We start from the raw sequence: 24,593 nt of genomic DNA, 5'->3' as shown, positions 1-24,593 counted from the left end.
TAGATTGATCACACTTCCAGGATATATTTCCATCGCGTATCTTCGCTTTGAATAATGCATGCTGTTGCGTTTTCCACGTGGCGCCGCCATCTTGGTGCACCCCCGCGTGCAACGGACTGCAATCACTATGAATATTCCGCGGATGAAAAACGATACAGGGTGAAAGAATGCTAGGGACCGACTGAGATAAAGATAAAACACTCGCCGAGTCGTCTTTTTTTGTTTCTTTCTCTAATTAACGATCACGTTTTTTGTATATTGCACGAAGGAAATCGAATTAATTTTCTGCACGTCATTTATAATCCTAACGCGTGATATTCGGAGGACTCGCAACTTTTTGCTGTAACAATATCTTTTTTCACATTTTACAAGAGGACAGCGTTTAATAAAATATTGTAAGTGTGGAAGCTTCAAATTTACATTTTTTACGGTTTTTATTATAATATGGGGTTAGCAAGAAAGTAATTTCGGTATTTGAAGTTGAAATAAAACCGAATTTCTTTATTCAAGCGATGAACTTTAATCAATAAAATATTTTCTTATTTATTTTTTTTGGCAAAAGATCATCGAATAAAAGGGAAAATATCTTATTCGTTAAAGTTCATTGCTTAAATAAAAAAATTGGGCTTTATTTCATCGTAAAATACCGAAATTACTTTCTTGCCAACCCAATATATGCTTCAGTATTGAAATTTTCCGGTGATGGCTCACGGGAGCTGTATAATAATTGTAAAATACAAAATCGATCATTTGAGAAGATGAAACGAATTGAAGAGACAAAGAACGTGGAGAGAAAAGTGAAAACCGAAAACAAAAAAAGGGAGAAAAGCAGAATATTGAAGAAGCTAAGAGGAAAGTTGAGAAGCATAAATGAAAGTGTGGAAGAAAGCAAGCGTAGGAAGCACTGCGATAAGAAAGAGAAAGATCGAGCAAGACGGAAAGAGGGAGAAAGAGATATTTCTTCGCATGTATGCATGAAAACGCAGGGGTCCAACCACCACCCGCTAACAAGAAAATAATTACGCGAATGTGTTGCGTGTGCAAAGTCGGTCCAGTAAAACGTCCTTTCCGTGTTTTATGCAAATCTCTCTCTCTCTTTTGCAATTCGCCGTTGCCCCAACCCTCCTCCATCCACTCTGGAACACCGTCGGGAGACGTCTTCAAATTCGTGAATTCCACGGTTTCGCATTCGTGCTCGTTCGTCCCGACACACGCTCTTGAATTATGAATGACATGGAATTGTTGCCTGTTACGATTATTACCATTATTCACCGCGAATTTATGCGTCATGCAGCTCTCTCTTTCTCGAGCCTCTGCTCCCTTGATTTTAATCACTTTGATTTATCACAGCGTTTAGGTAATTGTCATCGGTACTCGATTCAGGAGTTGCATACTTTCGAATGGTCGAAAAACGGGGTAAATTCGACAATTCTTTTCTGTACAAAATTATGTTTCTTCAAAAAATCAATATGTACATTTTATTGGTTATACGGTTGATATTAAACATTTTTTTTCTCCTGAACGCACAGTTTTTTTTTAAATTTGTTTTTTAATATTGCAGTGTCATCCAGTTCTGAGCTATGTTTAAAGTTTCATCGGGAAGTGGTTTAAAATTCGATTACAAGATTTGACGCGTACAACAACAACGACAACTCGGCAAGCTAAATAATATAAGCTTGATAATATAAGCTTGATAATATAAGCTTGATAATATAAGCTTGATAAAAATTGAGTTAAATATCTGAAACTGTAAGGACGGGGCAGCCATTTTCCCAGAATCATTTCTGCAAAGATAGCGAGTGTGAACACGCGTAATTTTATTTACTTTATTATCTATGTTTTTTAAGAAGATGAGTGAAGAAGGAAAGCACGTCGCCAATATGACGACATTGCGATCGAAAGGGTTAGGTTAGGCTTGGACACGTGCGAGTTCGAAGCGAGAAGATGAATGCCCGAGGTTCGTCTACTAGAGATAAGCATTATCGGTGACACGATCGATTCATGTTATGAATGTGTCTGAAAGTTTGCTATAGGAAGTATCATTTTCTACGTGATGTCGTTGGTCAAGAATCACGAGTCGTCGAGCGAACATTATCGATCGTTGCAGCAGCGAGTCCAAACGCGATGCACTCCTAACATCTGCATTCGCTTTTCGATTCGGCACTATTTACACGGAAGTGGTCAATATTATCGACTTCTCATTATTTCATTAAACTCGAGGGATGCCGTGACGGATCGCGTGCAATGCTCCGCCAATTTTCTGCAACCCGAGATACATAATTCAATTACAATTCAATTTTACCATTCGTTATTGCGGTTCAAGATAACACTGCCTCCTCGAATAATCTCGAAAATTCAAGCAATCTCTATTATTCGATTACTCGTGATTACACTGCGGATGCAGTTATGACAATTTATGAAATGTTAGATGAACTTAAGGAAAAATGGATAGTACTTTTTAAAATGATTGGTAGAGAAAGTACATTTTTATTTACCATTAGTTTCTTTCATTTGGACAATTTTTATTTTGCATAATTCTTCGAGAATTTTTCTCACCATAGATTTGAAGTTTCTTTTTTACAACAACACTTCAAAAAAATCGCACATCAATTTTTAAGACATCGTTGCAAAGAGGAAGCTCCAATCTTCAAGTCCATGGCAAATTCAATCACAAATAAAAAGTTTTCCAATATTTTCAGAGACGTTCCAATTTGCACTATTTCGTGTCTCCAGTTTCCCATCTGCTGCATTATATTAAAATATCCCAGAAAAAAACGAACAACGTATAGCGAAAGTAGATGCTTTAAGCTTTCAAGTGAGCCCAGGTTCATTGTTCTACGATGATTTCTCACGAAGTTACAACGGTTTAAATATCGCCAATTGTTAAAAACTCCAGAAAACGTTGAAATACTTGAACTGATTGAATATTTTTAATTTTTACAAAATATCTCATTGTTTTTCGAATCGGCAATTTTTTTGCTAATTGGTCGCGGTACGATTTGGTTTCAGGACGATTGGCGAGCTCGTGTCAGGGGTCTGGAACGAGTGGCATCGGCTTTACGAACGTCTTCTGCGCTGATCGCGATAGAGCCGCGATTAGGATCTCTTTTGCATACTGTGCTAGGCTGTGAAAGGAGCTGTCGAGTAGCTGCTGCTGGCTTGGCAGTGGCAAAGGTAAGCCTGGGAACTCGTACGTTCGCGCCTGCTAGATCAATCTAAATGCTAAGTTCTTAGCACGCGTTATTCCCTTTAAGTATATATTATTTTCTTCTTCGCGTTTAACAGCTGATCAACCAAGATACCGATCTCTCAGCCGCGATTACGTGGCGTTTCTTTATTTTCACCGATTGCTCTACTGCCCGCTAAAGTATAGTAATTGTTCGCATTAAGTCTGTCATTGACACTCGTAATGGTTTCTTTGAATATGCAGACCGATTCTCGCAACGTGAATTATTCACCGTCGATAACAATGTCGCATGACTTCGAAGGCTGCAGTAATTGTTTTGTTGCTATCTTGGTTTTTTTATAGACTTGTGAAGTTCTTTGGGCATCACAATTTTAGGCTCAAAAGTTTTAAAATCCTCAACCCGAAACAGTGTCTAGGTTCCCAAGAATTTCGATGAAATCCGAGAATTCTTAAGAAATCTAAATAGTATCTAGGATTCCCAAAGAATTTTTTAGTCTCTCAGGAGAACAAGGATTCCCGGCAATTCTGAAGACCAGATGAATAATCCTGAAGGTCTCTGGGGTCCATGTACCTCCAACTGCTCTATTAAAAATTACAGATGCCCTACAATCCTCAAAAATGCTTATTCCAAATGTATCAGATCTTCAAACCCAATAGATTCTCTACAATCACACTCAACTTAGATCTGCAGAAACGTTCCCAAGATTCCCTGAAGAAGGGAGCGAATATTCTAACCCAAGCTTCCTGTAAAATAGCAATAAACGACCCTCATGAATACCTCACACGCGAATATTTGAAATCGAGGTTTATGGCGGTCAGGTTTTTATACGAAGAAATAAGAATCCTGGTAAATGTTATTACTCCAGCGGATGAAACGTAAATCATCTGGCCCTACTAGGTGGTCGTTGCTGGCGTGAGTGAAGAGGCTCTGAAGAAACGCTTGCCGCAGTTAGCATGGGGTTTGGCAAGACAAGGTGGACCATGCGCTGCTCAATTGGCCAGATTAGCGATGCTTAGATTGAGGCCTGCTCTTCTATTGGAGGAACTGCTGCAGCCGAGGTGTTTGAACGCTAGGAACGCTAAGGTGACGTTTTACGATCATTAACTCTGTACTCATTTGCAAGTCTTGGAGTAATTTACACGGGTTTAAGCAAATTTGCATCTATTAGGGTATCGATAATACAAAAATTATTATTATTAATGTATTCTTCTCTCAGTTATACAATATTCTTTTTCTCTCTTTTATAGATCAGAGAGAACACGTTGCAACTGTTAATCTTTTCGCTGGTCACCTTCCCGAGCACCGAATTCAAAGTGGACATGGTGGCCAACAAGGTTGCCAAGATGGTCAGAGATCGAAGACGTAGAGTACGACAGGCTGCGCTCGATACTTTGGCTGTTCTTGCGCAGATCTATGAATCAGAGGTACTTCATACTTTCAAGTATAACACATAGAAGTATATTTGGAGAGAAGTCTACAAATAATGGCTACATGGAGATAGTGATGTTCATCCTTCCACAAGTTGCGTTAGTTAACTTACTTTCAACACTTCTTTATATCGCTATGAAAAATTGTCCCTCATCAAATCATCCGTACATTCGTAATTATATCCCTCAATATTTTGTTTGCGCTACAGTGTAGAATCATCCTTTGAGTTTAAACCTTGAGATTGTTATGTAACATCATCCCTTAAAATTCCAATTTTACAGTGTCATGCAGAATCGTCCCTTAAAATTGCATTTTTACATTGTCATTTAAGGTCATCCCTTAAAATTCCAATCGGACAGTTTTATGCAGAATCATTCCTTAAAATTGCACTTTTACATTGTCGTGTAAAATCATCCCTTAAAATTCCAATTCTACAGTGTCATGCAGAATCGTCCCTTAAAATTGCATTTTTACATTGTCATTTAATGTCATCCCTAAAATTCCAATTGGACACTTTTATGCAGAATCATCTCTTAAAATTGCATTTTTACATTGTCGTGTAAAATCATCCCTTAAAATTCCAATTCTACAGTGTCATGCAGAATCGTCCCTTAAAATTGCATTTTTACATTGTCATTTAAGGTCATCCCTAAAATTCCAATTGGACACTTTTATGCAGAATCATCTCTAAAAATTGCATTTTTACATTGTCGTGTAAAATCATCCCTTAAAATTCCAATTTTACATTGTCGTGTAGAATCGTCCCTTAAAATTCCACTTCTGCATTGTTATGCAGAATCACTCCTCAAAATTGCACTTTTACGTTGTCACGTAGAATCGTCCGTTAAAATTGTCCTTCTACATTCTCATGCAGAATCATCCCTCAAAATTGCACTTTTACACTCGTATATAGAAACATCCCTTGTACTTGTCGTGCAAAGGAAAAATCTCATGAGTTCCCAACTCGCCGAAATTGTTGAGACTGAAGCTATCTCGCCAGAATTCTGAAATGAAGGGGAGATTACGAATGGCAGTCGGAAAGGGTGTTAAAATGCATAGGCGAGGAGGATTTGCTAGGATTATTGTTGAACGGTTACAGGAAGTATTAGCAGCTGGAAAACGGGCATCGGAAGCACACCACGATGGAGAGGCGATGATGTCTGCTATTCGGGCGCGTCTCGCCCGGAAGTCGTTACCTTTGGTCTCCGCCGATGGCCTCGTTATGTACGGTTTGCAAATTTCGCCCACCGTCCAGATAGCCACCGGTAAATCCTCTATTTGAACATTATACATAGTTGATCACCAATCCCACTACTCGACAACTTGTATATTTAATTTCCATTCGGCGGTAGAGGGCTTCGTTCAATATTTGATTACGCTTTTCACAGGTCCCGACGTTGATTGGATAGTCGCCGGAAGTGGTTCGGTATCACCCGGCATCGGTCGCTCCAAGGGTCAAATTATAGCAACCAGGTCGGAACAGGAGAAACTTGCTAGGTAATGTCCTTAAAATTAGTCGCTCATTGTCAGTCATCATTGAACAGAATTCCGTGTGTTCTGTGTGGCAAATTTAATTATCTGTGAGTCAACTCGCTAACTAAATTGGTGAGATTTAATCAAAATTCTTTATGGATCCTTCGGGATATCAATGCATTACATCAATTTTTATTTGATCATAAATGTATAGAAGAGTCTCCTTATATTTACAAAATTAATACACGCCACGAATGCATAAAAATTCACAGTTCAATGAGAGCAGCTACTACCAATGAAGATAATAAAGATTTTCATTAAATCTTTTCAGGAATGGAAATGCAAAAGGCTCCGAGAATCCGTGGATCGACAGACCAAGTTTGGTTGCCCTTGGAGTAGGGATGAGACCTAAAAATGATCATCCTGTGGTTTGGCAGATAATGCCAACACATAATCAGGTACATCGAAGATGAAGATATATAAAAATAATATTATATATGTTTGAACACGATTGAATAATAAAATGTTTGCTATTGATTAATGGAATGCGATGAACGATAGGGCAACAAAATCGTATTTTCAAAAATGTGAAAAATTGCAGTGAACGGTGATAGAGGTAGGCAACGACCCTTGTTAGTATAGTTCGATGTCAATGAACGGGATTTGGCTCGCGCCCGTGATCGATAGCATTAGTACACATTGCGGAATGCAAATATCAATTAACAATTTTGATGAGGCCAGCATCGAAATGCAAGCTTAATGAGCCGAATAGGCTTGCCGTTCAGCTGGACGTTTTCCTCGCGTGTTCCGAGGTCAGCGTTGCTCGCGAAACACGTTACACGAGAACGGTTCTCAGCTGCAAATCACGATTGTATTTACTCTCTCCAGCATGTTCCTCACACGATTTAAATAAGAAATTGCATGTTGTATAAACAGCGATACGACCTGCGAACAATAAAAGCGAATTGTTTCGGATCTCAAAGCGAACATGTGCCCTATTTCATCGAATAGATGATCTATAGTCGATCATCTAACGTCTAGATTGACTTTCAAACTAATTTTTGAACCTCCCCATTTTTGTACGATGTATCGTCTCGATGAACGATGACACATTCGACGATGATTTCAAGACGCTGCATCGGAGACAGTTTTGTTTTTTTTGGAGTTCTTTATAGAATTGCTTTACTGTATAAATGTTGCGTGAAAATTCTGTCGAATTGTTGCACTACTTTTGCATCTTTCGCGGAGGAAAACCATTCTCGTACCAATGGCAGCCGTCGTTTCCCCTGGTGTCCAGTTGAGATAATGCCCCATCTAAATTTCCAATACTTATTGAATTTTCTTAAGGTTAGTAATGATTCATGAAGGCGCGAGGAATTAATAATCGATGTTATTGCTGTGACGGACAGTGTTGGCTAAAATTAATCTAAAACTGATGAGCTTCGTGTTGGTAATTCTATTCCTCGTCCATTGTTTACATAGTGGAATTAATATTAAAGCTTCATTGAATCAGGCATAAAAATAATGACACAACTGGCTTGTAATTATAGTATTTATTGAAGTAATATTGTAGTAATTTATTGAATATTCTATGTGTGCTTCTTCCAGAATCTTCAGTCTGAGGATGAAGTGAATGTGCAATCGAATCAGGGAGTTAATGCTGACTTCAGAAATGGTAATTTTTTAACGTTTCATTGTACTTTTGAACACTTCAAAATTGGAGTACAATATCATTCACAATTGTAGAGACCAATTTCGCCAAAGAAGTGTAAAAATTGGAATACAATTAAATTAAATAATTTAAGAGACCCCACCGAAGAAATAAAAATTGCAGTTGAATTAACTGTTTTATACTTTGGTTCAATTTTAGGTGAAGGCGCCAGCTACACGTTAACCGCGAGGACCTGTTCAAGACTTCCTGCCACAAGAAGGGACTCCAAGAATTACCGTAACATCGCCGACGACACTCTCGATCAACGGGTAAATCATCTCGCGATCGTGCCTCTTTAACGAACCTACCGTAGGGTATAATAATTCGCCTTAATGTAGCTTGTATTTTAGGAAATTGCTACGAAAGCGGACTCTAGAATCCCAGTGTTGTTCGCACGGGATCGAGGATCAAAAATAACCAATATGGAGTCGAATCAGCTGAGAAAGAGATTGAAAGATGCTGCTGAGAGCACTAGCAGCGTTGATTCCCAAGATGGAAATGTTAGGTAATGCCATTTAGAAATTCTATAGCAATTCTATGGCATTGATAGATCTATAGAATTATAATTGCTGATCTTATGTGCCTAGATCTTGCGGAACAATGTTCAGAAGAAAAAAGAATCAACGTGAGAGCAGTACCAGTACCAGTTATGAGACATTCTGCTCTATAAAGAACCTGAATAATGCCAATACTGACAACAGTGTGAGTGTCAAACCTGAAAAATACTTTTTGTAGAATTGTAATAGTTAGAAAAATAACATTATTGGAACACACATTGCAGAATCTTTCGGACAATTCGAGCCAGGAGTACATGGACGTCACCAGAAGAGCTTATCACAAGTACATAGACAAAGATAGGACTGCAAGGAGATCTGACAGCAGCTCCAGGTTCCCACAAACGAATTCCAGCGATAGTCAACAGTCCTCGGTACCCAGGAACATTCAGCAACAAACGTTTATCATGCACGACATGTGTGTACTGTTTTTTTAAAAAAGAATTTCAATCTTACTTATGTTACTTTAAAAGAATGTAATGATGTAATTTTTATAGTGGTTTATTTTAAATTGGCTTTATTTTTCCAGGTACAATTCGGCCAACAAACGACAGGGACGATTCCAGGATGAGAATTCATTTAGACCTCTTCAGACAGCCCCAACGCCACTAACCCACTCTTACAATAATTCAGATTTTAATCATAGCGGTGAAGAGATCGACGATACGATGTATCCGCAAGTAGGTCTTGCTCCATGCAATAATTATAGACTGCGAATTTTATGCATTTATTATAAAGATTAATAGATCAAATGTATTAGGTTGGAGGGAAAGTTCTGTCCCATTTTAAAGAAAACATTTGAATCAATTTATAAAAGTATATGTTTGATATTATTCAATGACATAATTTCCATTGTTTGTAAACAACTTGTTGCCATCTTTCAGATAACCTGTCGGTTCCTGTTTTCCAATCACTCACTAGCAACATGTTTTTTTGATTTACAAGGAGAATTACGTGCTTATTTAAAACACTACAGAATTTTCCTTCCAATCTAATAAAACAGTAGAAACATTCAAGGAACCCAAAAAACGTTGAGAAAAGAAATAAATGTCTATGTACCTCCTACGTTTTTCAAATTGACGCACACGATTTATATTTTGCATAAAACAATCACAGTCTAGCATAACATAAACATTTGAATACAGTAGAATTACTTTCAATTCATCAAGTTTATAAATATAGATTGTAGTGATGCTAAAAAAATTCGTGATAAAACTAATGATCGTCAGGTGACCCGTTTGAAATGCCCCCACCCCGTACGTCGAGATACCAATCGTTGTCCATATCTAATGGGTTAATTATATTCCGTCTATCATTCATCGAGTTCCAAGTAGATGAAGCGATTGCCGCGTTATCAAAGTTTCGCGTGACCCTGACGGAAATCTGTATCGTGTTACAGGCAAGGCTCTACCGTAGGACAAAGGACGCGACCTCGCAAAAGGTCAACGACGTCGAGCTGATTTCGTCGGACGCCCAGACCAGCGATTATTTCCCGGCGATACGGGCGAACACGTCTTACAGAAGAAGATTGCGCTCGTTGTCACCGTCACAGCTGTACCACAGACAACAATTCCCCAGAATGGCTTCCGGTGAAGCACATGCTGCATCTATGTACGACATGTAAGTATAATATTCCACTCGCTTCTGCATTTAATTGAAAACAACATTCAGTCGTCTACCCAGAAAACCTTCGACTCTAGAGAATTAACATGTACAATTCACAGATAAATTTTTTTTGTTAATTTATTATGATTTTTAACGTGTCTATAATTTTTATCGTGATGGTTAATGTGTTCTGGATTTATTATGATTTTTGATATGTCCTTATAATTTTTATTGTGATGCTTAATGTGTTCTTGATTTATTATGATTTTTAACGTGTCCTTATAATTTTTATTGTGATGGTTAATGTATTCTTGATTCATTATGATCTTGAATGTGTCCTTATAATTTGTATTGTGATGGTTAATTATGTGTTCTTGATTCATTATGATCTTGAATGTGTCCTTAACTTTTATTTTTGATGTGATCTCTATTTATCATGATTATCAACGTATTCTTGATCGATATGATGATTAATTATTTACTTTATCCATTTATTATAATTGTAACTTACTTATTATTGTCAACAACACAAGACTTGAATGACAATCGACGAACTAATACAATTTAACACGTCCATAATTGTTAATAATCACGATCTGATCAGGTCAATAGTAATAACGCGAACAAAACAAGACTAGATTTGCATAAATATCAGCTGATGTAATACCAGCGTATAGTATGCTCAAGAAATAACGGAGTGCCAGGTGTTGCAATATATTTACTTTTCTTCATGGGGGCATTATCGTCACTGGCAATTGCACATCGCCGACCGCTGACGCGCGAGCGGCAACATGCCATTTTCTAGCAATAAGCTTTTTACAACCAACAAATGGGTACAACTCCGAGAAAGTGACAAGTGCCAATACCTCCTGCAATTTTGTTGTCCGAGCGAAATTATTTTCGCACGATTCTGAGAAATGGACTCGACTGACGATTCTTGCACCTTATCAAAACAATTGGGGTGCACTTATGCGATCGATTTCCTTGTTAGGGAGAATTCCGACGTGACTCGTTACTTGCTCCTTTGAGTCATCCAAACGGCAGTCATTAAAGTTTCTTCCAAGGTCTGGGTTTGGTCATTAAGTTTCCTCCAAGAAGACTCGGTAAAATTTTTAATAAGTACTATTTATTTTTAATATCTTCAATATTTTTGAAATATTCCAAACAAATTAAATAAAATCCTACACGATGTTGAAAATGATGTTGATGGAAATTACGGAATGATTCAGACCTCTTTGGACCACAGGGGTTGAAATTGCAGCAGCCTCAACCTTGACACGTTTTTTCTTATCTCGGCGTTTTCTTTCTGAATTTTTTTACGAAGAAAGCAGGTCGATTATATTCAACGGGGCTGGCAAATTGATTTTCATAGTCATGATTATTTACGAGGATCCGTTTAAAAAGCAATCTCAGTGGACGTATTAACGAGCAACGATACGCCGAGAACATTCTTGGTCTCGTTTCTCTTTCGTTGATTTACGAACGTCGCGTGCGTAGCGGCACACAAGAACGCGACGCTAATTACGATTCACGTGACTTTAAATAAACGCCGACGAATATTAACCACATAACAATTTGAATGAGTTGCTTCGATTGTCGGCGGGAGGTTTATAAATATTTCATACGCGTTGCGAATTGCGTTATATGCTAGTCGCGATACTGTTGATTTAGCGTTCACAATTTGGTCTCGTAACACTCGGGGTAATTGGTACGATAGGTCTCGACTGGGCCAATTAAGGGGACTTAATTAACACGTTACGTGTGGAAAATCTACTCGAGAAATGATCACAAAATCTTTAGACAGCGGAGTTTACGTGTTTATGACAAAAATTAAGAAAACAGTAAAAATATTAAAAGAATTTAAGAATACTGTTAAAATATTGTCAACCTATTAAACATATTAAGAAACAAAATCAATTTCTATTTCTATTCTAAATGTACTAATAGTTACTAATTAGAAGAAAATTGACAGAAAACAAAAGACTGAACTAATCAAATCAGCATTTCTCCACAGTCAGTGGAAAAATCTGAATGTTTTTTGAAAATGTAAATTTAGAATTGAAAGAAAATTCTGATCAGAAAAACGGCTCTACAAATAAAACAAAAACCAAACCAACTAATCAGATCAGGATTTTTTCACAGTCAGTGGAAAAAGATCTAAATGTTTTTTGAAAATATTTTAAATTTGAAATTAAAAGAAAATCTTGATCTGAAAAATAGCTCTACAAATAAAACAAGAACTCCAGCAATTAATCCAGTGGAAAAAATTTAAATGTTTTTTGAAAATATAAATTCAAATTTAAAATTTAAAAGAAAATTCTGATCCAAAAAATAGCTCTACAAATAAAACAAAAACCCCCCCAACTAATCACAGATCAAGATTTCTCTACAGTCAGTAGAAAAAATGGTCGCGACACTCAGGTGAATATAGTCGATATCACCTGGTCATTTTCACCTGGAACGCGTAGAACACACGCGTCTCCAGTGGTTCCACCCTCTGTGTTGTCCGAGAGGGTTGGTGCTATCGTATGGTCAGTGTATAGCCATTCGATTGGTATCGCGTGGTTACAGGTGAAAAGGGGGGATGTGGGGGTAGGGGAAGAGAGGGGGCAGGACACGAGACCGACAAAGAGAAAAGGTAGCGGCACATGGGGGGTAGGGGAAGAAAGGGGGATGAATTACCTGAAAGGAAGGGGCAGCGGTCAGCGTCGGGACGCCTGACGTCTACGTAGGGCACAGTCGTGCGTGCGTCGTCATTTGTCGCGTCGTGACAATTATTCTCGGCCCCCTTCGCTGCCCCCTTCGATTTTCAACCGTCCATCGCCATCCCTGTACTTGGAAAATTTTTGAAAAGGTTTTTGGAAGCTTGCAGAACACTCTCAAGTGACTCATTCTAATAAAAGTGTTGTTCGTGTGATCATCAGTTTCTGTTTCTATTACCTTCGGTGCGTCTTTGACTTTTAACCCTTTGGTGTCAACCCCGGGCCTGAAAAATTTTTAAAAGAATTTTTGTGACAAGAAATGTTATACAGTTAGTGTTTTTATGTGACCATTACTATTTCTGTCGCTGTTTCTGTTCCCTAGAGTGACCCCCTTGGTACCCCCTTCGATTTTCTACCCTTTTTTGCCATTCGCGTGCTTGGAACATTTTTGAAAGTGTTTTTGGAAAGCTTTAAAAGTTTTTGAATGCTTGAAAAGTTTTCCGAAAGGTTCTCAAGTGGCTTGTTTTTTTTACAATAGTGTGGTTCGTGTGATCATCAGTTTCTGTTTCCGTTTTCTTCCTCTTTTTACAATGGAACTTTTTGAACGAAGATTTTAATTACCCTCTCGTGCAGTGCTAATTGTCCGACTCGAGCGTAATTTCACTTAATTACGATGGCAAGTATGTTCACTGGAAGTTGGCGAGTTTGTTTGGTACACTGTGATCTAGAGGATTTTGATCGACGATCGAGATGGCGTTTTGGGGACGATTTCGAAAGTGATAGTGTTTCTGCAAATAAAGTTGGATGTTTTTGGGGCATGTATTGATTTTTTAAAATTGAGATGAACGCACACTGTCGTCCATGAATATTTAGAGAATACAATTTTTATTATAGGAAACAAAGATTAGTATAGGAAGTTCTTAGTAAATTTTTTCAATAGAACATTGCAAGAAATAGTATGTGAAGATGCCAAACGGTAGCAGCTCATGATAATATAAACTGAAACGTCTACCTTGCTATGAACTTTGTGATTTATACACTTCGTTGTCTTCTTTGTCTCTCTGCAAAGCTTTCAATTATTGAAGATGTAGCAAACGTACAGTCAGGAAGAAAACATTGCTGCTTTATAACTTCCAACCAGCATGTCTCGATCATTAGACTGTGGACGTTTGCAAAAATTCGTAATTTTTTAATTGTGCCACCTAAACATACTTGTAAATAATTTTCGTTTGAAACATACTTTGAAAAAATTCTGCTAATCCTTTTAATGTTGTAAATTGTGCCTACCCATTTTTGTTCTAAATCATAAAATCCATAGTCCATTTTTATTACGTGTAAAAATTCAGATAAATAAGGGAAAAATAGTTCGGCAAGTTCGCAAATAGAGACCGTCGAAATTACAGTCGTCTCTCAGATATAGTCAGCCTCATAACAGGTTGTTAATCGATCATTCGTTAACCTTAGCAAGATGAACGCTAAACGCACAACAACCCCTAAATGTTCTGGCTGGAAGTTTCATTTGCATGTGTCTAGACACGTAACAATTTATTGACCCATGAGGCCCCCGCTATTCGTCATAAAGATTATCAGATCACATTAAGATCCGAGCGTGAGATACACTTAAATTTTTCGTTGTGTCGTTTCATCAGAATTCGATTCGAATCACACATCAAAATGATTCGAATCGCCAGTTCGAAACATTTGCTATACGAATAATATTCTTTTCGATTTTTCCACTTTATTATCGTATTCTATTTACGTTGCGGTGGAGGTTGCATTATTCACGAGGAACACTATTCTCATAATACAACTGGAACAGTAATAATTCGTAAATCATTCTTTGTTCGACATTGTACAAATAGTGTTTTCCGTGGAACTGAAATTTTCTGCGAAACTGAAATTTTCAGCGAACTTCTGTAGATTTTTTCCAAGGAAAATTAATAATCAGAATCATTAATTTATTACATATTGTCTTCTCAAACAATTAGATTACTATAGCACAACAAAATAAAATTCTACTTTACTGTATTCTCTCAACAATCGACTTGTGTTTTCTGTGAAACTGAAATTTTATACGGAGCTAAAACTTTCTGCGAACCTCTGTTGAATTTTTTCCAAGGAAGAATTAATCATTTATTACATATTGTCTTCTCAAACAATTATGTTACTAGCACAACAAAATGAAGTTCTACTTTACTCTATTTCCCCAACAATCGACTTCAATATTTAAACTATCAGCGCGATAAATAATATTCTACTTCATTCAAGAGTTTCTCAGTAATCGAGTTCAATATTTAAACGCCCGGTACGATAAATAAAATTCACAATAATCAAGTTGAACATTTGATCGTAATACATTTTTAATAAATATCCGCAGTCTAATGACAGAAACATCACTGCAGAAAACAGCTCACAATGATCTCTAAACACGCGACAATTTCAAAAGAGCGGCACAATGCGCGCCCGTAGATTAATTACGAAATTACGTCAAGGATCTCCGTCGTAGATCATTCGACGACAGAAGATCGTTCGATCAGCCTCGACGTGTGAAAAGTGAACCGCGAAGAATGAGGAGGCTCGACAGGTCGAAAATGAACTTTTCAAATAATGCGAACGGTGCCAGCCGCCGGAAACCTTCGATCGTGATCGATGAGACAGCCATTGTCTCCAAACTATGAACCCTATCTGGGGCGATCCTGCTCTACTGAGATTATATTTATCACTGCTCGCAATAAGGAGTTGTGTGACCGACAAATCAGGATCATCTCCAAGTACAATCTTCTTCCATTATCTTCGCCAACAAACGAATTGTTCTACCAACTGAAACTTCATATGAAGGGTTTGACACAGCGAAGCCATCGATCTATGATTGATCGATCCAGTTCCTGAGCGTACAAGAATAAAGATCGTCATAATAAGAAGCTACACGATCAATGAATCAGGATGATTTTCAAATACTGCGCCTGGGCAGAAGAAGCCAAGGAGCCAGTGAACGGATTGAAGGATGGAGATCAACAGAATCAGAATTTCGACAGGAAATCAGCTAGCTCCTGGCGCAAGGAGTGCAAAATCGCTGACACTGTCCTTCGCTATTGTCCTTGCGCGTTTCGATGTAGACAGTCCGTAGACGTTGCTACCAAAGAAGACGAGGACTCGATCTCAACAATAGTTACCACTGCCCATACCACGCCTGTGATCCCTTTGACGCTGAACACTAGCAACGACACTATGTATGTTCGCTGACTTAGGGCAAAATTGTCTTTTTAATTTTTCTTTTATTTTTTAAGCAATTTTGAAAGTCTCGAGATAGCCTGTAGCTGTTTCTTGGGGTAAACTTTACTTTACCGGACTCAAAATTTGTGCCTTTCTCCCATAAATTATGATGTATTTGGTATGTAATCTAGTAGATTTGTATCCGGGACGGCTGTAGATCGAAGTTTCGATCCTGTAGGATCATTGGTTCAGGAGTTATGCTTCCTGAAAGTTGAGCAATCTGCAGTGTTTTTGACAGGTAAGGAAGCCGCCACATTGGTTTGTAGTGACGACCGCAAGCTGCTTACCGAGCAGAACCAACTCAATCACCAACAGGCGCGCAGCCGTCACTACAAACCAATATGGCGGCGGCCCTGTCAAAAACACTGCAAATTGCTCAACTTTAAGCAAGCATAACTCCTGAACCATTGATCCTACAGGATCGAAATTTCGATCTGCAGCTGCCACGGGTACAAATCTACTGGATTTCATACCAAATAGATCATGATTTATAGGAGAAAGGCACTTTGAGTCCGGTAAAGTAAAGAGCAGCCGTTTCTTGCGATAGTATAAAAAACGAAATTTTACTTTCTGCAATTATATTTTCATGTACACTGTCAACTTGTGAAAGTAATTCCAAAATGAAATTCGAAAAAATTGATTGGCTTTCTGTGAAGGTTTCTAAAGCGATCAATCAGGTTTCGCCATTTTGCTGAATAATTAAGGATATTAGTTTTGAAGTATAGTCGTCAAGTTTACGCGCGAGTGGTGTAATATTCGCAAACAATTACGGGCGTTTGGAGTAGAGTTCACTTTGCGGCCTCGACATTTGTCAGTAGCATATTTTATGTATCAACCGGAATCCAATAATCACTACCGGGGGGCACAGTACAGTGCAAATTGCTTGCGAAAATAAGTAGCCATTTTTACGGAATATTTGTGATTTTTCGTTTCAGAGACAAAGCTGTGAACGAGGAGGAATACAATGAGAAGAACAAGCATTTTCTGCCGGAGGAGAGGTATAGGGTGAACACGATCGAAAGACAGTTCGAAGGTACGTTTATTAATCAATATTATTACATATTAAAAAAAGAAATTTTTAATTCGCAGAGCTTTGATTTTTTAATTTTTTAAATTGATCAATGACTGCATAGACTTCCTCACTGCAACTGCCATCATCATTTATGCTTTAACAATAAATCCACCTAGCAGTAAACATGGCTGCGATGCGATGCCTTATGAAAATGACACGATTTATTTGGATTTTGGAAACGTGTTTGATTATTTCCAATGCGAAGCATCTTTATACATTGAAAAAATCTTTTTAATAACCACGCTTATATCAAAATGCACTAAAAAGGAGAAAATAATTTTTTCCTGGTTCTCCATAAAATACCGAATCCAGTTAAATGATTAATAATATTTGTCCCCAAGATTTTAAGCAATTAGCTCAAAATTTCTTCTGTTATAAAATTAGTGTCGGAACAGATAGAAAAATTTAATATAAATTTAAATAAAATCATGACATTAGTGACTATAAATAAAAGCGTGGAGCGCTAAACTATATTGATGTAAACTTCGTGAGCTCTCCACGCTTTTATTTATAGTCACTAATGTCATGATTTTATTTAAATTTATATTGAATTTTTCTATCTATTCCGACACTAATTTTATAACAGAAGAAATTCTGAACTAATTACTCAAAATTTTGGGGAAAAATATTATTAATCATTTAACTGGATTCGGTATTTTATGGAGAACCAGAAAAAAAATTATTTTCTAATTTTAGTGCATTCTAATGTAAGCGTGGTTTTTAAAAAGTTTTGTTTTATATATTTTATTTTCTATTATACTTTTATTGTCATCGGAAGCGAGTGTGTATACAAAATTTCAGCAAGATTGGACTATGGGAAGAGGTTTAAAATTCGATTACAAGATTTGACGCATACTACAACAACAATAGCGTGGTAATTATAAGTAGACTGCGGAACTTTATGCAAAATAAAAATCGTTGCATCAACTGCAACAAACAACAATTTATAAATGCATAAAATCCGCCGTCTAATTATAAGATACAAAATCTTATTATACAAAACGGTGTTTTGACCGTTACTGGTAGGTCTAGTATTAAAACGCAGAAAATTGATTCTCCACGGACTATAAAACGGAATACTGGGCAAAAATTAAAGTCGCCTCGGGCTCGGTACAACCTCGACAATGATTTCTTGAAGGGCGAACTATTGTTTTCCGTCAGTGTCAACTGATGGAGCTTGTCACCCCTTTTGCTAACTTATAGACCCAGACTATAGGAGATTCGGATCGGATCATTTGTCGAATCGAACTGTTGATCGTGCAACAACAGCGAAAACTGTTCTGTGGAACTGTGGCTGAGGCGATCGAAAGTACACGAACTAGAGCGCGAGGTTCTTAACCTCGTGGATTGCCAGCTAAGCCTAGACTCAACACGGGGTTGCAATCAATATTTTGCACGGAATATGCTCGAGTCTAGCTTGAGCCTTTATTTCAAGGGGGTTCGATCGTGATTTCTGCTCCTCCGTTCTTTTTTACTGTCTTGTCTACAGCTCGAGACTACACGGTAGCATATTGCATAAAAAACTCGTCGTATAACAAATAAATAATTTATGAATACTTGGTAACAACAGAAACATTTTCTGTAATGTTCAGACCTGGAGAACGCGTATTTTCTATCTTTCTTTTCTATTGCGTGAAAGTTTAGTCTCGTTGAACGAAATTTTTGTGAAAAAAAATCAGAAAGTTTGTTTATGCTTTGTACAGGCTGTATTAAAAATGACGATTATTGTTCTCAAGGGCGGATCTAGAGCTTCGATCACCTTGAATTGCGACATACAACATTCTAACATGCAATCATGTTCTTCCACTAGTGTAATTGAACAAATGTTTGACCTCTGTTGCAGCAGACGATCAAGATCTCTCGTCGTCGGACGCGTTAGAAAATAACGAACAGGACAGTGGCCAAGATGCTCCTGATAACAGAGAAGATAGCGAAAGTAGATCGTCCAGTCCCGAGAGACATGATGTAGACGCAGCGTTCGACATTATCGATGCGCCAACGACTATTCCGAACAGTCGGGACACCGTGGACTTCATTGTGAGTCGACAAAATTGTAGGACCTGTCAAAAAATTTATAGGGTTTACGACAAAGACGTAGATGACTATAGATAAATGTTTAAACTCAACAAAAAATTGCAATGCTTACAAACAGACTATTTTAAACAATCCCAAAAAGGATTTACCGAAATACACAGTATAATTTTCAGTCCTTGTAATTAATAGGCGCCTCGGGTCGGGTTCTGATCAGAGCTGTTACTTTACCGAAGCTTTTTAATATCAAATATAACTTACAAGGGAAGGACACCCCAAGTGTCCTACTTCTATTTTGATAATCTTTTGTGAGACGATGGTATATGCATCCCTAATGATGTCTGCAAAATATTAGGTGTAGTTATTCAATAGTTTCAAAGATATGAACAATTGAACTTTCACGCAACCTGCTCACACGGCTAATGGAACTTCGAAAAGGTATGAAAGTTTAATTGTTTATATCTTTGAAACTATTGAGTAACTACACCTAATATTTTGCAGACATCGTTAGGGATCCATATAGCATCGTCCCACAAAAAATTATCAAGATCGAAGTCGGACACTAGGGGTCTTTCCCTTGTGAGCAGCGAAATTTCGAAGTTCGGAGCTTCGAAGCTTCGATTCTCATCACTAGACTGCGGATATTCATGCAAAATAAAAATATTCTGCATTGATTGTGGGTAACAGGAATAAAATAAAACTTGAGTTCATCCCTTAATGACTTTGTTACGTTAAAACCAAAATTACAATATATATTCTCGAATTTTTATAATCTATTACTTGTATATTTCACCCGACTAATTTCTTCATATAAATGCATAAATATCCGCAGTCTATTCACCACCTTCGTAATTTCAGAAATCGAAGCTTCGAAATTCGAAAATTTATAATGTTCGGAGATCCGAATGTCATAGATTTTCGAGTTCCCGACCCGACTTCGACTTCGGATAATATCCGGGTACTCGCTGATCACGAATTTTCGGGTACCCGTCCACCCCTAGTAATTAACAAATTTTCTAGTGTAATGTTAGGTTTGCTCCGAACTTCATCACGAATCCCATTTCAGATTGCATTGAACAAAAGAACGGAATCGGCAATTGAAGGAACGGTTCCCTCCGTGGACGACGACGCACCAAAAAGCTGGAGCAGTGAAGAGGAGCCAGAACTGAAGCGAGAGAACCGTTCTTGTTCGAAGACCTCAGGACACTTCGATTTTGACAATGAGAATCGTGTCGAGAGCGTGTGCAGCGTTTCCGACGAAGCGGAGACGAGGATCCAGGAAAGAATCAACACTGGGCGACACTCATCCATTTCGGTTTTGTCTGGAGAACGATTGCTGACCAGTGAAAGACTGCAACAATCTAGCGATATCCTACACTCGCAGCTTCAGGAGACGCGGGCTTCCCCATCAATAACATCATCTAGTAGTCCTAAGAAGATCAATCGGTCGCCTAGTCGAAGTTCTATTGACATTGAAGTGTTGAAATCATCTGGCCGCAGCTCCAGAAGCAGCTCCGTTAAATTAGTAAGTATCTTTGATGTTCAAAGGAAAAAATCACACATTAACCCCTTGCACTACGATTTAATTTACACTGTCAATGATTAGAAGTTTTTTGTAGAAAAGGAGGAGAAACTTTATATTTATTGTATGCCTATACGTTCTGCAATGGTTGTACATCAACAAAACCAAAGTAGACTCTGTTCAAAATCATCTAACACTTGTCTTAAGGCAAGGGGTTTAAAGATTTAGGAACAATTGTCAAAAAATTCAACTGTCAATCCTCTTTGCACAGAACATCGACTTCGACAAAAAGGAAACCGAGGATTTCGACGAACAAAGAGCAGTCTCCTCGGTAGCACAGTGCGAGGACGAATCACCATTATTAGCAGAACAGAATCAGTCTCGTAGAGGGTCTAAAGCCGCAGAATCACCAACAATCGTCATCGCATCTAGGCCTCATTCAACCGAAGCCTCCACCTTCGTTGAGAATTCCATTGAAGCTGATGTTCCCTTAAACGAGGATCACGAAGAAGAGAATCCTCACAGGGTATGTAGCTAAAAAGAAGTCTACTAAGTAATTAGAAACAATATACAGAAACTTGAAATTCTTCATGAAGAAATACTTCTTTTTAATGTCTCTTTACAGTTTATCAACGACTCCAATGGAAGCACTGAAAGCAACGAGAGCAACACCGTGGAGGAAGGCCAGAGCAAAGACAGCTCTAGTGAAACGAACACTGAGCCTGGGATCTTGAAAATCGAGGTAGCAATGGGGTTCTAGAGAAGGTAACATAGAATTGGTAGACTTCTGGAATTTGTAGATGGTTGACGATTTGCAGACTGAACCTTTGGAACCGGTGCTTCGACCTAGAAGACCAGCAGCGTCGAAAGTTCCTCGACCTACGAAGAGGTACAGGAGCAATGGAAGAGGAAGCACGGAGAAGCTGAAGCCTGCAGTGCAAATCTGCTTTGCCAATCTTGAGAGCGCAGAATGGTACAGAGATATTTTTATTTAAACATATCTAAATGCTAAGGCACAAGAAGAAGCTCATTTAAGAACTGATTCTTCAGGGAGATCGTGATGAAAGGGTTGAAGACTCTGTCCCACTTGACAAAGAACCAACCAGAATTCCTGGATGTCAACGCCACACCGACGATAAATCGACTTCTGGGTCAACAAATCAAAAGCCTTCGGTCTCAAGTCGCTCGGACAGCTTGCATGGCTGCTGGCGATATTTTCAGCTCGCGGATCCGTGGCATAGATCAAGTAATTCATTTAAAACACTGTTAACTTCAATTATTCATTAAATTTATATTTCGATTTTGATATTACATGCTTTATTTTTTACAGGACTTTGAGGACATAGCTGCACCGTTGCTTCACAGAACAGCAGACACGAATCGGTTTTTGCGAGCGGATAGCAACGCTGCTCTGGATCGCATGATCGAGCACCTGCCTCCGCATAAAACCATTGGAGTCATTGTCCAGCGTGGTGCTGGGTAAGCAATTTAAATTCGTTATGTTTAACTCGATATAAATTTTCATTTGTTTGTCTTCCGAGTGTCGCTGTACTCTGCAGGAATATTGTGAGGATTGTACACCTTCATTCTTCCTTTCAGTCATCAAAACGCTATCGTGAGAGCAGCAACGGCGCGATTACTGACCTCTATAGTCGAACGGATAGGTCCAGAACATACTATGATATTGCCAAGAGATGTCAGAGACAAATTATTATGCAGTGGCGCTAAATTGTTGTTGGACGGCAATTTGGATGCTAGGTAAAATTCTCTTTTTAAACTCAACTTTGAATGTTGTTACCATATATAAATGTTTGAACTAAAAATGAACTGTTCAACCATCATTTTTCAGGAACCACGCGAAGAGAATGTTCAAACGTCTAATTCGCTGCGAAGGTTTCCACAAAACTTTAACAGAAGCAGTACCAGATACGACGTTAAGGCACATCGACAAGACCCTGAAGACCCTTTAATGACGTGAACGTTCGCGCTGCAGATATAATCAATGTTAACAATCGCTGGTCCAGATTTTCATCACATCTACCTGGACCCTATTAAAAGACTGCGTCTCGCGGTCAGTGATACCAAACGAATGTTGGTTCCGCAATGGAACAGATTTTCTTCGCGTGGAAGAGACAGAGAATACGATTCCACCCCTAGCCGACTGATTTCTTTCAGTAACGTTTTGATACTCCGATGTACCGTCGTACATTTCCTTTTTATACAGAAAAAAGTAACGCATTTTCACGTAGATTTCGACTAATTTCATTCTCGTAACTGCAACACGATCTCTTTGTTCATTGACAGTAAACCTACCAGCATCGACTGACCGCGGTTTCAGATTATTTATATTTTAAAATTCTTGAAATTATATAGAGACTCCTTCGTTGGAGATATTTGAATAATTTTTGAAGTCTTATTCTTACGAAATAATATATTATGATAATATAATTAGGCTGCGAAGATGTTTATACATTCAAAATAAAAATGAGAATTTTACATGAAGATCCGCAGTGTGTAGGACAAGAATAAATAAATTCAATCTTGTCAATTTTGTAACTCACGCCAGTTAGTTTTAATGCTCGGCAGGTTTAGTGTTAATCTTAGCGGGAAGGATCGGTACTGCGAAATTCATTATGTACATAATCTTTGCATAATCATTGTAGCGCAGTTAGGCGAATTAGGAAAGACAGTTTTATTGAGTACAGCGAAACGAGAAATTTAATGTTATCATTCGCTTATTTCGTCCATCGTTTGTCCCTTCATTTTTTAATTTTAACACTTTACCTACCAGCTGTTGCCTAATAGTAAATCGAACATTAACAATCAAGAATTTCATAGATTGTTCAATTGTTCAACTGTTAACATCCTCTGAAATTATTACCGTGAAATAAAATTGTCAGTCTTCTTTTAGACGCAGTATAGTCATTAGAAAGTTGATTGATAGGCCTTCGGTAGCTAAAGTGTTAAATCGATTGCTAAACTGAAACTTTAGTGCCTTGATCATCAAAGATTTTATTACCGTTGAAAATTTGTACAGAATTGTTTTACGAAAGTTTGTGTCCGTATTAGCGTGACAGAGCATGATGCCGATTCGTTTTAGGAAGACATTATGGTGCTCAAACTATTACATACAAATGACTTTCTACAGGCCATTGTCGCAAATTGTTTATACAGTGCTCAAATAGTGCAAATTCGCATACTCTTCGATTAATTAATCGGTTAGACGGAATCGATTTGATAAAGTTCAAGAAATAATCGATTCTCAGTTCACGAATGAACAGTGAGTTTTCTTCACCGACTCTTCTTCAAGGAGTCGCAGGAAGAAAATTATAATTACGTTTCCTTAAAGAAAGGAACACATTGCTGATGGTAATGATTCCGTTTCGACAAGGTAACAAAAGTTGTTGCATAATGTGTGAAAATAGAAAATTTTACGTTTACAATTCGGGGAGATTTGTTGTTCCCAGAGATAAGGATATTCTGAGCATTGTATTTCGAATTTTATGTGAATTGTTAACGCGAGTGGACTATAGGTCTACTAATTGGTAGACTGCGGATCTTTGTGCGAAAATTCTATCAGAAAAATTTTCATTCCCGGAGACTTCGGTGAAATAACATCTTACAAATAAATGCACGAAAATCTGCAGTTTAGTAATTGCATGTATGCTTCTGCAATATTCTTCTGGTTTTTGCCAATCAAGCCTGATATAATTGGTAAAAGATTATACCGAAATTTGGTAAAACCGATTGTAGATTCCAATGTAAATACGCGAGAAACTGTGCATGTACAAAACGAGAAAGACGGTAACGTAGAACTTGCTCAGAATGGGTGCAATTCGATCCAACATTCCGCGGTGCAATAAATTATTTACAATGTTTGTATTTATATACATTACGAGATTAATTATAAATGCGCCACACATACGTGTATACTAATTTATGGAAAAGAAATATAATGCTATTAAGTAACGAAATGGGAAACCTGTGAATACAACTGCGTATTTAATTTTGTTTTAAACAATAGAATATGGGTG

At 37.9% G+C, this 24,593-nt stretch overlaps 1 protein-coding gene across 4 annotated transcripts in view; it reads left to right on the top strand.

Moving 5' to 3' along the window:
• The window catches only part of LOC143221512 (uncharacterized), a 41,535-nt gene extending 17,002 nt beyond the window's left edge, over positions 1 to 24,533 (top strand). For 2 of the 4 annotated variants that reach the window (XM_076446944.1, XM_076446950.1), the window contains exons 6-28: positions 3,010 to 3,174; positions 4,086 to 4,271; positions 4,436 to 4,612; positions 5,716 to 5,881; positions 6,005 to 6,113; positions 6,421 to 6,547; positions 7,698 to 7,764; positions 7,960 to 8,069; positions 8,151 to 8,305; positions 8,388 to 8,502; positions 8,582 to 8,772; positions 8,884 to 9,034; positions 9,754 to 9,974; positions 16,870 to 16,967; positions 18,850 to 19,043; positions 20,104 to 20,562; positions 20,831 to 21,085; positions 21,185 to 21,301; positions 21,360 to 21,532; positions 21,610 to 21,805; positions 21,890 to 22,038; positions 22,159 to 22,317; positions 22,409 to 24,533. In XM_076446944.1, coding sequence (XP_076303059.1) covers positions 3,010 to 3,174; positions 4,086 to 4,271; positions 4,436 to 4,612; positions 5,716 to 5,881; positions 6,005 to 6,113; positions 6,421 to 6,547; positions 7,698 to 7,764; positions 7,960 to 8,069; positions 8,151 to 8,305; positions 8,388 to 8,502; positions 8,582 to 8,772; positions 8,884 to 9,034; positions 9,754 to 9,974; positions 16,870 to 16,967; positions 18,850 to 19,043; positions 20,104 to 20,562; positions 20,831 to 21,085; positions 21,185 to 21,301; positions 21,360 to 21,532; positions 21,610 to 21,805; positions 21,890 to 22,038; positions 22,159 to 22,317; positions 22,409 to 22,529 — 3,861 coding nt within the window. In that variant the 3' untranslated portion in view covers positions 22,530 to 24,533. The remainder of the gene's footprint in view (positions 1 to 3,009; positions 3,175 to 4,085; positions 4,272 to 4,435; positions 4,613 to 5,715; positions 5,882 to 6,004; positions 6,114 to 6,420; positions 6,548 to 7,697; positions 7,765 to 7,959; positions 8,070 to 8,150; positions 8,306 to 8,387; positions 8,503 to 8,581; positions 8,773 to 8,883; positions 9,035 to 9,753; positions 9,975 to 16,869; positions 16,968 to 18,849; positions 19,044 to 20,103; positions 20,563 to 20,830; positions 21,086 to 21,184; positions 21,302 to 21,359; positions 21,533 to 21,609; positions 21,806 to 21,889; positions 22,039 to 22,158; positions 22,318 to 22,408) is intronic. The other 2 variants (XM_076446956.1, XM_076446960.1) reach the window with 2 other exon arrangements.
• The last annotated feature ends 60 nt before the right edge of the window (positions 24,534 to 24,593 follow it).

The sequence above is a fragment of the Lasioglossum baleicum genome, chromosome 2 (assembly GCF_051020765.1).
Source record: "Lasioglossum baleicum chromosome 2, iyLasBale1, whole genome shotgun sequence".
NCBI lineage: Eukaryota > Metazoa > Arthropoda > Insecta > Hymenoptera > Halictidae > Lasioglossum > Lasioglossum baleicum.
This window is presented reverse-complemented; position numbering and strand designations above follow the sequence as displayed.